Source organism: Melanotaenia boesemani, chromosome 19 (genome assembly GCF_017639745.1).
Source record: "Melanotaenia boesemani isolate fMelBoe1 chromosome 19, fMelBoe1.pri, whole genome shotgun sequence".
NCBI lineage: Eukaryota > Metazoa > Chordata > Actinopteri > Atheriniformes > Melanotaeniidae > Melanotaenia > Melanotaenia boesemani.
Window position 1 is genome coordinate 21406075 of NC_055700.1, and position 13718 is coordinate 21419792.

General features: G+C 38.1%; 1 protein-coding gene across 3 annotated transcripts in view; it reads right to left on the reverse strand.

Moving 5' to 3' along the window:
• Nucleotides 1–13718, reverse strand: part of LOC121629589 (protein unc-13 homolog B-like) — a 64530-nt gene that overhangs the window by 37573 nt on the left and 13239 nt on the right. For all 3 annotated transcript variants that reach the window (XM_041969248.1, XM_041969247.1, XM_041969245.1), the window contains exons 3-8: nt 9181–9280; nt 6492–6609; nt 6200–6323; nt 4576–4649; nt 4353–4410; nt 2350–2563 (exon numbers count right to left, since the gene is read on the reverse strand). In XM_041969248.1, the coding sequence (XP_041825182.1) occupies nt 2350–2563; nt 4353–4410; nt 4576–4649; nt 6200–6323; nt 6492–6609; nt 9181–9280 (688 nt within the window). The remainder of the gene's footprint in view (nt 1–2349; nt 2564–4352; nt 4411–4575; nt 4650–6199; nt 6324–6491; nt 6610–9180; nt 9281–13718) is intronic.

The window sequence follows — 13718 nt, forward strand, 5'->3', positions numbered from 1 at the left end:
ATGGGGAAGGCTGTTTGGGGCCTCCTCCAACTTTGTCAGTTAGAGAACTAAACAATGAGCTCATGGCATTTTTCACACCTGAAATACCCTGATCAGGAGGAGCTTGTGATTGGGATTCTCCTCTACAATCCTTTGGACCATTCTGGTCCTCTCCAAAGGAATCCGTTCTATTGCTCCCTTGAGAAGATAGCCTTGATTTGCTTGATTTAGGAAGGGAACCATACTTGCTAATTTCTTCCTCTTTTTCAGCAAGGTATTCAGAAACAGTTTCAACTAGACACTGAAGCTCATCCATGGGATCTACATATTCATCACTTGGTTCCTCTACAGGAGAGAGCATAACCTCTGAAGCCCATCCTCTAGTTTTAGATTTGCCACACTTCTTTTCCCGAAGGCCCTGAGAATTTTCTATGTGGCCCTCATAGGAGAAAGGATGCCTATTTCTGTAATGTCTTGCATTCTCAGAGTACAAGTCTTCAGGCACAAAGGAAATATCATCAATATCATCCTCTGTTCCTGGAGGGTAGTGTACATCTTGAGGGCTCTCTAATTCAAAATCAAACCGCGCTCTCCTTCTAGCATCTTGCTCTTTTTTGTATGCCACATAATTCTCCAAAGTGTGGTCCAGCTCGTTTTTAGCCCACATTCTTGTTTTATAGAGCAAACCATTCTTGTATGGCCAGAGGCATGATGTCATACGCTCCTCTTCTTCCTGCATCTCTGCTACCTGCCTCATAAACAGTTCCCCTCTTTTCTCATGGAGGAGCGCAAGGTCAGAAGTCTCTTCCCTCAGCTTGTCAGCCTCTGTACTGAGCAACCCTCCTGGGTCTGTTATCCTTTTCTTTCGCCGTCGGTCAATAGTGTCATAGCCTTCAGGGTAGGTGGCAGGCAGAAAACCACTATGTTTTGTAATTTGAGTAACTGGTGTGTTTGATGGCTCGGGGTAAGGTCTTCCCATTTGAAAGATAACGCTGTCTTCCTCATCATCTAAGAAGTCACTCAGCTGAGGCTTTGTCCGCCCTTTGTATTTGTTTTCCCATTCTTCAACCCCCATGCCAGAATCTACAGGTATAATTCTGACCCTTCCTTTCTGGTTTAAAGATCTTATTAAGGTTAAAGGACAGATGTAACAGGGTATGGGAGTAGATATTGGGACAGGGAGAAAGTAAACACAAAGACAAAAAAAATGCAAACAAAAGCACAAGTTAAGTAGCATGAAAAAAATCAAGTAGAAAGAAAACAGACAGGAACAATTTCATGCAGAAAAAAAGCATAGAAATAACTGCTGTAGTGTTAAGTGAGATTATCAGCATAGATATGAATGAAGCTTTGTCAGTGAAAACCTAAAACTTAATTTGTTATACATGTCAGTGGCTCTGTGATTTAAAAAAAATCCCATACTAACACACAAACTCTCATACAGTGAGCTTGTGTGTTAGTGTGACTGTGTTTGGTTGGCATGTGCTTCGGTGAAAATACATCTTTGTTAATCCCTGTAGCAATAGTCACATTTATCAGCACTTCAACACTCGGCCTACACTAGAGTTCAGGGTGGTGATTACACCAAATCATCATCACATGGCATTTGATGAAGAGGTTTTTAAGCACCAAAAAGAGAAGCATGTGTCTGTCACTGGACTACTCCCTCAGGAGGCCAAACAGAGGGGTTCCCTTTGAGATATGACTAAATCAAGTTTAGGGCTGTTCAAACTACAAGGGAGTTTAAATAACACAAGTCCTCAAGACTAAATGAAACATATACAGTGATCTTTCCCTAGCTGTGTAATCCTGCTTTTTTTTTTATCTGTTTTCTTTTTTCCCCTCTTGTTGTAGAATTATCCGGATCAGCTTGCTATCAGTCAATGCAGGCAGATGTGTTGCAGTCTCAGCGTTGCGCATGCATTCTGTGCAAAAGATTAATTTCCCTGCACCAAGACCATTTGTTTCATGGATCAAATATGGCCTCCAAACGACAACACAGTGGCAATTACAATACTGAAATACTGTTATTTTTGTTGCAGGAGCATTAAGGATTCCTCCTAATATTCCAATTATTTTAATAACAATCACCATACACAAGTTTTTGTCCCATCCCAACAACATACTGATGTCAGTTACTCTTAAGTTAAATGTACAAAGGACAATGCAATAATATGACTGCATGGAAAGGACAACAAAGCTTTAATGTTTTAAAAAATATGGAAATGAATATGCTTGCTTTTGTTGCTGTAAAACAGACCATTGTAGTAGGAGTGCTGTACTCTTAAGCTACAGGGTATAAACCTGTGTAACTGTTAGAAAATCTGAGTGGCTGAAGGTTTGTTTGGGTACCGTCTATACTAGGTCTACCTGCTTCCCCGCTGATCCCTGTAGTCCAGATCAAAACTGTGGATGGAGTCTGTGCAGCAGTCTGTGTGGTGCTGTGGCCGAGGCCCCATGGGGTACTGGTGCATGGACGAATTGGGTTGAGCTGTTGTGTGGTAACGAGGAGGCAAGCTGTTACTGGTTTCACTCCGGTAGTCACTGTCCCGGTCATCTACAGCACTGTCCTGGTCATCCAGAGCTGTAACAGAAGTCAAAACATGTCAAATAAATCACTCCTACAAACATGGTATTTCACAGTAAGTGCCTCTTATGAAAGCCAGTATTTAAAATGTTTATTAGCCATGTTAAAAAAGAAGGAGGATTATTTGATCTGGGGTGAGGGTTATGACATAACTGATTTATCTGCTCCTGTAATAAAACAGCTCCTGAATAACAAAGCCAAATAAATGACCAGATGGATCTCCGTAGAATTGTAAAGGGTTACTAGGTAGCATGCCAGTAATTTGAAAATGATTCAATCAAGGTAAACACAGTGAGAGCCTTACATAAATGCACGTCACAGCAGTATAGCTCCTTACTAATCACAGGCTGCAGATGTATGAACAAATCTCTCCCACTGTCCTTGGATGACTGCAGAAATTTAATGATATGTAGCAAAGACTGCAGCTGTGAACAACGTATTTTCAGAACCACTTAGGGGTGTTGTGACATACAAGTATTGATTACATCTATGATATTAAAGAATGAAATGTTGACATCTTGAGAACAAATATCAGTAATATAGTCTAAACATTGACTTCAGATTGGATCTTTTGGAATGCTATTTAAATAATAATTACAAAAGTGGCATATTTTTCCTTCAAAATACCAGCAAGTCATATCACGCTAACAACAGTCACTGTTTGCAGTGGCCATTGCACCACTAAGAAAATAGGACCCTCTAGTCTAGACTCTGATAAATAAAGGGCAATAAGCTGTTCTCCACCTTAACTTCTGTACTGATCTGCAGCCATATGCAATAGTTGTGGTTAATGCATAAAACTCTTCTAAACATGCACCAGTCTGAGCTAACAGAGTAGTCATGAAGGATCATTTCTGCTGGAGGAGAGAACAAAGTGACATTGCAAGAGGGTGAAGAATAAACTGTATTCTTACAGATATTGATTGAAATGAGGCAGGATAAATGTATAAGTATAATGTCTGCTAGATTAGCAAAGACTGCCACCTGTCATTTTAATTAGAGAACTGCAATTTACAATCTGTCTAAATTTAACTGGAGCTTCTTTTGTTTGAGACTTTTAGGGATATTTGTGTACACTTGAAAAAAAATATTTTTCCTTTTTGTAAAAATACTGAATTTTATAATTTCTTCCTGAGAAGGGACAGTCCCATTTCTGAGAGAAAGCAAAAGAAATAGCATGTCTGCGTTTCTGATCATCTTTCTCATCTTTCTAGGATGCATCCTAAACACTGATATCATATTATTGTATAATTTCTATAACAAGACAAAAGGACAGGCATGATAGGAAATAAAAAGGCTAAAGGGAATCAAGGAAAACGGTGATGAAAAGAACTTGTTAGATTAAAATTATGCATCTAGGATGCATGGGAACTTTATAGATTGCATGTTACTGGGGAATATCATGACATGCAGAAAGGACTGAGGGTTTGCCAGGGGGTGAGATCCATTAAAGTGTGTTACATACTCTGTGGGTCAGCCCATCCGAAATAGTTGCCTGGTGAAAGTGCAAATGTTACAAGTGAGATGTAAGTCAGGAGGAGGCAGGATTTGTCCGAAATTTTTTTAAAAAAAAGAGAGAAACAAAGCAAGATGGAAGGAGAAAGAAAATGTCCTCGTGTTGGAAAAGAAAGTCCTTCTTTGTCAACGCTAATATCACAATACTACAACACTCTACAACATCAGCTGGACAAAAGGGCAAAGGAAGTAAGACTACGAGCTTAAAAAAAGGTGAGGAACTGGCTCCATCTAGAGGCTGAGATGTGTACTGATTGGGAGTAAAACTCACAGCACTGGGAGGCTGCAAATGGCAGTGGGCCACGCTGATCATCATCCTGGAGAGGGTACTAAAAAGGAGAGGTGAACAGAAAAACAGCAACTTTGCATCAGAATTATTTTTAATATAATAGCAGTAATTTACTGATGGCTTCATAAGCGAAAGTAATGATAACAGTCATTTTCATGTAAAAAGAATAATAGATTGAAAACAAAATAAAGGACCTCCTTATTACCTCATCATGGATTCCCATGGTGTTGATGAGCTCAAGCTTGCCTGTCCAATACAGTGCCTCATCATCTGGGATGTCTGGTGACAAACGTGCATGAAACGAAGTTGCATTTCAAACATCCTGTTTGAGTAAGCTAACATGATATATTCATGCCTGTTTAATTTCTCATAAGCTGCTTGGGAATAAAGAAATTAAAATAGCCTGGAAATACCAGTAGACCTGCCATACATGCATGCAAACAGTGAAAATATGCAGAAACTGACAAAAGCCAGTGCATTTTCTTCACTTTTTTTCATGCTTTAATCAAGCCTCTCCAACAATGTTAGTGGCTTGAATCAAAATTAAGATTATAGTCCTGTCTGGGATCAGGTACTCCATCATTTCCATTTTTAAAAGTGGATCTATGCTGCTTGGCAGACAGATGCGCTTTAAAGGCCCCCAATACAAAGGCCAGAGCTTCAAAGACACACGACCTACAGCTTTAATGAACAGCTTTGGTGGCACAGAATACACATGAGCACGATAGGCAGTGGCAACCTTAAAAGGCCTCCAAAAAAAAATAAAAAGAAAGAGGCTGCCTCCCACTCAGTGGGCAGACATCCTCTTTAACTTTGATGTCTTAGATCACAAGGTTTGAGTCAGTGATGCAGCGCCAGCAAGGCAAATTGTGTTTGTAAAGAGTGGTCAAGTGAATGAACGGCAGGGGGAAGACAGGCAACAGGTCACCCTCAAATCTTAAAGAGCATTTAATTAAATGTGATTCTTTACTTTTGAGTGGACATTTTATCTTAAAAACTGTACAATGTTTCACTCTGGTAAATTGGGTGTTTGCACCAAATGCTAAAGATAATAATATTTTTCATTTTTGATGACTGATAAAGTTAATGTGGCAAGGCTGGTATAAAAAAGTCAATATACAGCTTTAGCTAGGTATGTATTCAGATAAATGGATGATTAAAAGAAAAAGTAAGAAGATAATGGACCTGACCTCACTGCTGCAATTTTTCCTTTCTCCATAATAACAATATACTAAATATAAAACCGCTCTCAAGGCTTCCTTAATCACATTGGCTGCAATAGGAAATACCTGGAAAAGCTAAAATTAGATTTACAAACGTAAAGTGATGAAGGATATTCTGTAAATCAGGTGTCCCCAGAGAACATCCTCAGAGGAGCCAACCATTACTATATGACAAAAGTATCCTTTTTTTCCCCACAGCATTTGAAAGAAATGCAGTCTCACACAGTACAGAATGTGCTGTCAAGAACTTCCTTCTACCTTTCAATCAAGCAAAATCAATGCAAGCAACAGTGTGCTTACATAAAACAACGGTAGACCAGGTTACACCACTTTCACAATGCTCCAGCTTGGACAGTTCTTCCTCTGCAGTCTCAGAAATCGACTGCTGACATTTAAGCAGGAGGCCTTTTGGGCATTTGTGGAACTCAAGGGCTAACGGTTTGATTTGCCCTCAGGTAACCAGAATAACTAATGTACTCCCTGATGCTCTTTCTGCTGTCAGAACTGAAACTTGAACCTCCTACAGTAAAAAAAAAAAAAAAAAAAGCATTTGCCATTTGAATTTTTCTTCAGAAGGCAACGAGGCAACTTGGTTGAATATCTCACCAAAAGGCAGCTCAAAGCGAGTATCCAGCTGGACTCGATGAGGTGTTGGGTTCTTGGTGCCGTATATCTCATCTGCTTTCATCAGGACCTCTGCATCCAGGAAAATCCATTCCCCTGAGCCCTCCTGCAGTTAGATATCTGCATGTTTATCTACACAATTGCTTTGAGTACATTTATCCACCTTTTCTGTAGAAGGGGTTTAACAATACATCAATCTATATCAATACATTCATTCAGTGATCAACAATTAAATAGTCAGAGGGTTTTTTCATGTGTTTATGTGCATTCTAACCTCCTCAGACTGTCGGATACTTCCAAGAGGAATCCAGGAAGTCCCCACCATGGTGTCCCAAATGAGGCCTTTGTTCCATACCTCAACAATGAGGCCGAGGTCCAGCCGGTTGATCTCGCTAAGAAAAAGCAAAAAAACGTATCTAGGTATTAAGCAATGGCAATACTAAAAACTACTTCCTGATAAAACATGGTGGAAAATGCCAGGAAATAAAAGAGGAGCACATTAATGCTGTTCCATAGTTTTCTGCTTTTTTAACAAAAGAGAAAAATACACTTTACACTGTGACATTCAAGTAAGAGGGCAGAAATTTCTGCATAATTAATGCAAAACTCGACCACTACATGATAACAGAAGCTACTTTTTGTTGTATTTTAGTTGTCATAATCCACCCCTGCCTTGTTTCTCATTCAACAAGCTATTCAAAGGGCTCAAAAACAGCTTGATGACAGCAGTAAAATGGCATATCCATTTTCAAAAGAGCTGTGTGACAAGAGCATTTGCATATTCTCATCTGTGGCAGTTTACAACGATCGAGAGAGCAAACAAAAGGAAGATGCGAGAAAAGATAATCAAAGAGAGCAGATAATTGAGAGAAGTGCAGGGGAGGGTAATGAATGTCCAGGGCATCCAGGTGCACAAATAAAGCCTTCCTACATCATTTGCTCATACAGAATGGCACAGAATAATTAAATGTAACAAGCTATTACAATTAAGCAGTGGCTTAATTTAACTGGGAGACTTCTGTTGTACATTTTTCTATTTAGATTCTGTTACTCATGACTGTACATTTTAATCCATGAGTGTGGAGCTTCTTATGCCTTTTTAAACAAAAAATGTTATATTACAACATAACACATGTCAATGATAAAATAAATGCCCAACTGATAGTAGGTTTACTTTGACAACATGCTATTAAGAAGTCTTCTCTTGATTACTTAATTTCTGCATAATTTTTAGATCATTTTATGCTATTTAGAAACCCAAGAAGCTTAAAACACAATGCATGCTTCCAAATATAACAAATTGGATAAATGGAAGAAACAAATATGAACGGATGTTTGATCAGATGTTTGGATGTTTGATCAGATCAGATTTTAAAAGTCACGATTTCATTAAAGCAACATTACAGTCTGGAAATGCTTCAAGTGCAACTTCTGACAAGTCAACTGAATAAAGCAACAGTAAAAAAAATCTGGTTTTATGCAGTTATGGTTGGATCAACATTTTTATATCCATTTCAAAAGTTTGTTTTTTCTACTGCTGTGTGGACATGCTGCAACCTTAGCAACTAAGTTGTTAGCTTAGCATCTTGTTTTTTATTTTAAAAAGTAACTAACTTTAAATGTAGTCAAGATAAAGTACATGTAAGGAGAAAAAGTAGATTAGAAGTTCAGTAGATTAACATTTCTGTACAAATGCTCTTGTCTGAAAATGCAGAGGATTTAAGATTTCCAACTTGCCCACCTGAGTCATGTATTCAAGTACATTGTTAATAATAGTAATGTTAACAGTCAACTGTTTTAGCTTTTAGCAAATCTACATTTTCCTTACTTCATGAAATATCCGGACAAAATAACAAACTTTAAAATTTACTGGCTATATTTACAATAAATAAAGTTTGCTTAGCTCAAAGGTTGAAATCAAAGAGCTGACTGTATCCAAACAAACAAAACATGAAAATCCACCAGCCAACACATCTAAAGCCGACTTATCAAAGCTCCTGTTTTGATATAAAGCCATTAAAGGATAACAAGAAGCTGCGGTTTATAGTTTTGCAGGCTGTAGTTATGCAAATCCCACAAACATTTGTTGTACAGAAAAGCAAATAAAATCTGACATCTTTCTAAAGGAGGAGTTACAGTATGTAGGTTTACATAGCATGACTGAGAACTGAAGCATTACCATCCAACTTCTTCCAACTCCATTTTAATCAAAAATACTAAAGCATTTAATATTAAAACTCTGCAGTACTTAAAGTATGAAGATATACAGAGTTTGACAGTTACCTGCCATAACTTACTCCATGCATTAATTACATTTATGTTTAAAAAAATAATTGTTGTGCTCAAGTGAATGGTGGTGAAAATATGGAATTTTAGATTTTACTTGAACTGCTGTAACAGGAGCTGCTGTTTTAGCTGGAAACTGATAACACCTGTGTTACATGCTGAATCACATGAAGCCAACACATTATTAATGGATAGAAGGAAAGATGAAGGTCTGGAAAAACAAACATTGTTACAATGACACAGTTCACAAAAGACAAACAATGGCACACATGCAACATGTCGGCTCTGTTCATCACCATAGATACCTTTCACTGGGAAAGTAAAATGGAAAATTGAAACCAGTAAATTACAAGAAAGAAATGGGCGAAGGCTGGTATTCAAGCTACAAATTAATTACTGAATTTAGACCCAAACTTTCTTCATTTCAAGAGGAATTGGGCCATGATCCACCACCAACAAAAGTAAAGTCTCCTGTAAATCCAGTCATACCTTTTTAAGTAATTTTGATAACAAAAGCCAATGAGATGACAACAACCAGTAATCTCCTTGGTAGGGGTCATAACCATCATTAAGCCAATAAAACACAGCACATAGTTTCACTGTGCTGACTGTAACTGATGAATAGGAGAATACATCTTTTAAGATAAACAGTGCAGTGCCTTTATTTAACAACTTACAACATGAAATCTTGTTCCCAGCATGGCTGGTCCCCACGCACAGTGATGGTTGTGCTTTTAACATTCTGAACCTTCAGTGTCACGTAGGTGTTGAACTTATCTGAAACAAAAAGGAAAATTACTGATCAAAATACATTAAGGCACAGAGAAACAGTGTCAGGGAAAAATAGTGTCATCTAATATGACATATAACTTTTGGGTTTGGTGGATAAATATGAGGTCAGTGGTAAAACTCATCTGAAATTAAAGCATCATTTTGAAACGGAGAATTAAAGCAATATTACACAAGTTTCCAACCTTACAACTGTGCTTTTTACAACTTTTTATGACATCCAGATATTCATGACACACATTCCTGGAGCCATTATTGTCCTGCAGCTTCCTGGTGCTGAGAAACAGCACTTCACACCTTTTTTTTTAGCAAAGAAACACAAAAGGAGGCGGGGAAAAAGTGAAAGGCCAAGAGATAAGAGTCAACATCGGAGTGACTTACTCGCTGAAGAGAGCCCAGAAAAGAGACAGGATGCAAAACAGATGTTAACCTGTCTTATGCTCCTCTCAATCTTTATGGGTTAAATAATCATTCATAAGTGGGTACTAAAGTGTGATCTGCCAAAGTTCAGTTATACCGCTTATTCAGCAAAGAAAGGTAAGGGGACATTTTTGGAGAATGTGAGGGAAAGAAAGAGAAAGTCACAGCAGGAGTCAATATGCGACAGACTTTTACTGAATAGAGACAGCTCAGAGAAGACACAGGATACAAGGCAGATGCTAAATTAGAATTCATTAGGGGGCACTTAAGTGCAAAAATCTCTCTCAAAGTTCAGTAGTGTGGCATAATGTACCCACCATACATGTTGTGAGATCGTTACCATCATATTTGCAATGGTCATCAGTTTTTGGAAAGTTAAAGTGCAACCTTGTTAAGCTTGTTATGTACTTTGTGAGAAGCGAGAACTTTGTGTGTGTTATCAGGGTGGCAAGAACAAGAAAAAAAAAATAGTTTTAGCCTAGTTATTTCATACTCTGTTAGAAGCTTCGTCCAAGACGGGGCAGGGATTAATGTGGGAGAAGGTTTTGGTAACTTAATGTGCAATGTATGGACCCGGTGATTTCATACTTAAGTAACTTAGTCCATGGTGAGGTAGTGCAAGCTGCAGTGTTGATGTTTATACATGTTGCATGCATTTTCATTCTTTCTCACTACTTTGATCAGTTGTTCATTAAAACTATATTCTCAACCTTGTTGAAAAAAATGTGGAAGTGACAACTTTACGCTTCACACTTTTCCATGTTAACCTCACCTACTTCAAATGTGCGACTAATCACACAACTGTTCTCAGACGCTCCACTAAAACAAAGCTCTGCTTAGTGTGTTTGTCGAGAAAAAGCCGCAAGAACTTCCAGATCAGGGCCACGAGATGTCATTTTATTCTATCCGCTTTGAGAACAGGAATGAAATTCTTGCAGAGGGTGCAACAAGCTTTTATTCAGTTTGCATTACAGTTTAATTTCCAGTTTACATCAAATATCATGTATTTTAAACTGTGTCTTAAATCTAATGCTAGAAATGTCTGTGCATTTCAACTTAATTTTAATGATGAAATGCTGGATGGAAAAACATTTTTAGCTCAAACCTTATACAGTAAGGTGTGTGATACTGTATAAAGGTGTCCTAATGAAGTGAAAAAGATCTGCAAAGGCATTTGAAAGAATGGGGCAGCAGATCGGCGAAGCTCATGTCATTGCTGGGTTTCTCTCGATGTAAAGTGCCCTCAGATAAGTATTTCTTGAGAAATAATCATCATGGACAAGTAGTATTACTTAAGTTTGTAATTCTGCTTTGGCTCTGTGTGTAAAAGATCAGGAGTACCAGTGAGAGTGAAGGCAGATAAGTCCCCTCCCCCTGACAATGTCAAGCCAAGCTGGGCCAGGCCAGCACACTGACCCTGTTAATCTCCAGTGAAAGCCACGTCCTTACGTCATACAACACAAAAGACTCTGGCAGCCTGACGCAGCTTTGCCACACAGTAAATTCCAGTTCAAATTTTACATACTCTTAATGTTTGTCTTCCAAACATAAGGTGGGTTAAAAGGAAGCTTGTCTAAGACTTAATAAAGCAGGTCACCCACGACCTGTTACTGCAGCAGAAAAGGTCGCTGTCAACCCTGATACCATCAATACTGGAATTCATAAAATTCCCTGGAGTCAAGGGTGATAATATTAGCTGAGTTGAATGTTCCTGCTCGAAACAAACACTGCAAAGAGAGGGTGATCCATAAGCAAAGCCTAAATATGACATGTTGTCATTTTTTGTAGCGCAGCACTGACTGGGACTGTTGGAAATCTATTGGCTGGTGCAACTGGCAGTTCAGAAATGAACTTAAGTACCTATCGGTCAGTCGGTGTACTCTCACACTCGGTGATCTCTGACAGCCTACTCTCTGTCAGCAGTGATGGACAACCGAGCAGCAAAAACTGTGTGCTCCAGCTGTCAGCACTGAATTGGGTGAGGGTGGGGGTTTAGAGGAGGGGGGGGGGGGATTATATGACCCATGTCACAACCGCTTGTTTTTAATTTCCTGCAGCAGAGAGAAGCATCAACACGTGTGCGCGGTTTCATTCAAATCCTGCACGGCCAATGGCTAAAAATTAAGAATAAGCTAAACATTGGAGAACTTCATCAGTAAAATATCTATTATTTTCCTACATACAAGTGAAAGTACATATTCAAAAACAAGACATAAAAAAAACAAATACAAAGATATTGTCTTCTCTAATGAAAAATATATTGATATAAATAGTCATTTTTAAAAGTCAAAAACCTTATTTTAGTTTAGATTTTCAAGATGAAGCCTGGACACACAGTGCAGTAACTACACATACAATTCACTTTTTGTTCTTTGGGAAACAAAAGCAAGCAATCAGCTGTTCCTTTGTGGACTGATCACCTGACTGCACTAAACAAAGATTTTCCTGGTTACCTGGGCAACATGCTAAAACATTTACCCTGCACCAGCCTTTTCACACAGGAGCCAGATAAGCAAACTCAACTCTTGACAGAAACAGATTCACACAGCACTATCCCCCTCGACAGACAACGGACAGATACTTTGAGACTTCAAAAAAACAAAAACAAACCAAAAAAAAAAACATTGATATGATACAGAAACCACCATCCATCCCACAACCATAAGTGACAGAACATAAATGTTATTAGTGTACAGAGGACAGTAGCAACAAAGTGCAGGCATTATTACAAGAGAGCCTGAGGGATGCTCAAGCCTTTCCCTAATTAGATAGCCGATGCCTTGTGCCACACTTGGGTCGGCTCCCGTGAGGAGCAGATAAGGGAAGAGGATGTATGGATTAGATAAGAGCCACTTAGTGGCTATGGACCTTTTGCAGCAGGTGCTGTCCTCGAAAAAAAAAAAAAAAAAAAAAAAAAAAAAAGATACAATCTGCACTGTTAAGGAGGAAGCAGCAACAACTGCCTAGTAAACTGATCACATGGATGGGTGAGGTCAATACCAAAATCATTGTTCGAGAAAAATCAATGTGTCAGTTAATATTTTCACATTATGTATTTAATATTAAAGCTACAGTAAGAGAAATGAAGGCTTTAATATTAGCCAGAGAGTTTATTTGTTTTGTACAGATATACTTAGTGGATTGTACTGCTCTTTACTAGCAAATACAGAAATGTCCGAATAGTTTTTCACCTTGAAAATATCTTCATGAGCAAGTACGTAAATCACAAATAAACAGATCTAAAGGATTAATGTCAGTATTGTTTATTTATAAGGAAAAATATGTTATGATCAGATTAGGTGAGACTTTAATTTTGCGTAATGATATCATCCTGTCTGTCCCCATTTGTGTTCAAATGTTACGCCATGTTTACTGCTTTCATGTGGTGACATAATTTACTGACATAGTATGAAAGTTGTCCTCTAGATTATTGGTATTCTGTCTGAATGTTACTAACAAAAATGTGTAATGCAATATCAAGCAGTTAAATCCAAAAAAAAAAGAAAGACGTTTGACAATATAAGACATAAAAGGAGGCAGTTTTGTTGGTCCCTCTCCATCCAAATGTAGGGCTAGATAACCAAAGCTCCTTGATACAGAAAAAGAACAAAGGGTATGTTATTTTTACAGAAGCAGAGGGGAAGAGCAAATTTGTATGGCACAAAGGGTTAACTGAGTATGGATCTTTGGCTTCTGACTCACATAAAACAATACGTCAAGCTGAGTTTGCTTTATGTGTTTATGTGAGTCTGATTATGGTGATAGATTTGAGTAGTTTTTAAGAGTTCTGCTTGGTTAACTGTATTTGCAGAGCTCTTTGCTTGTAATGGCTGAGGTTCCTTGTTTTCACAAAAGCAGAATGCAGCCTGCAGTAATACACATGTTCTTGTCTTACATCAAGTCTAAATGTCCTTGCTTCATGGACATTATTATTAATAAACTGTTGGTATTTTAAACAACAATACTGGGAAATAACAAATATAAACATGAGTTAGCTATAAAGCAC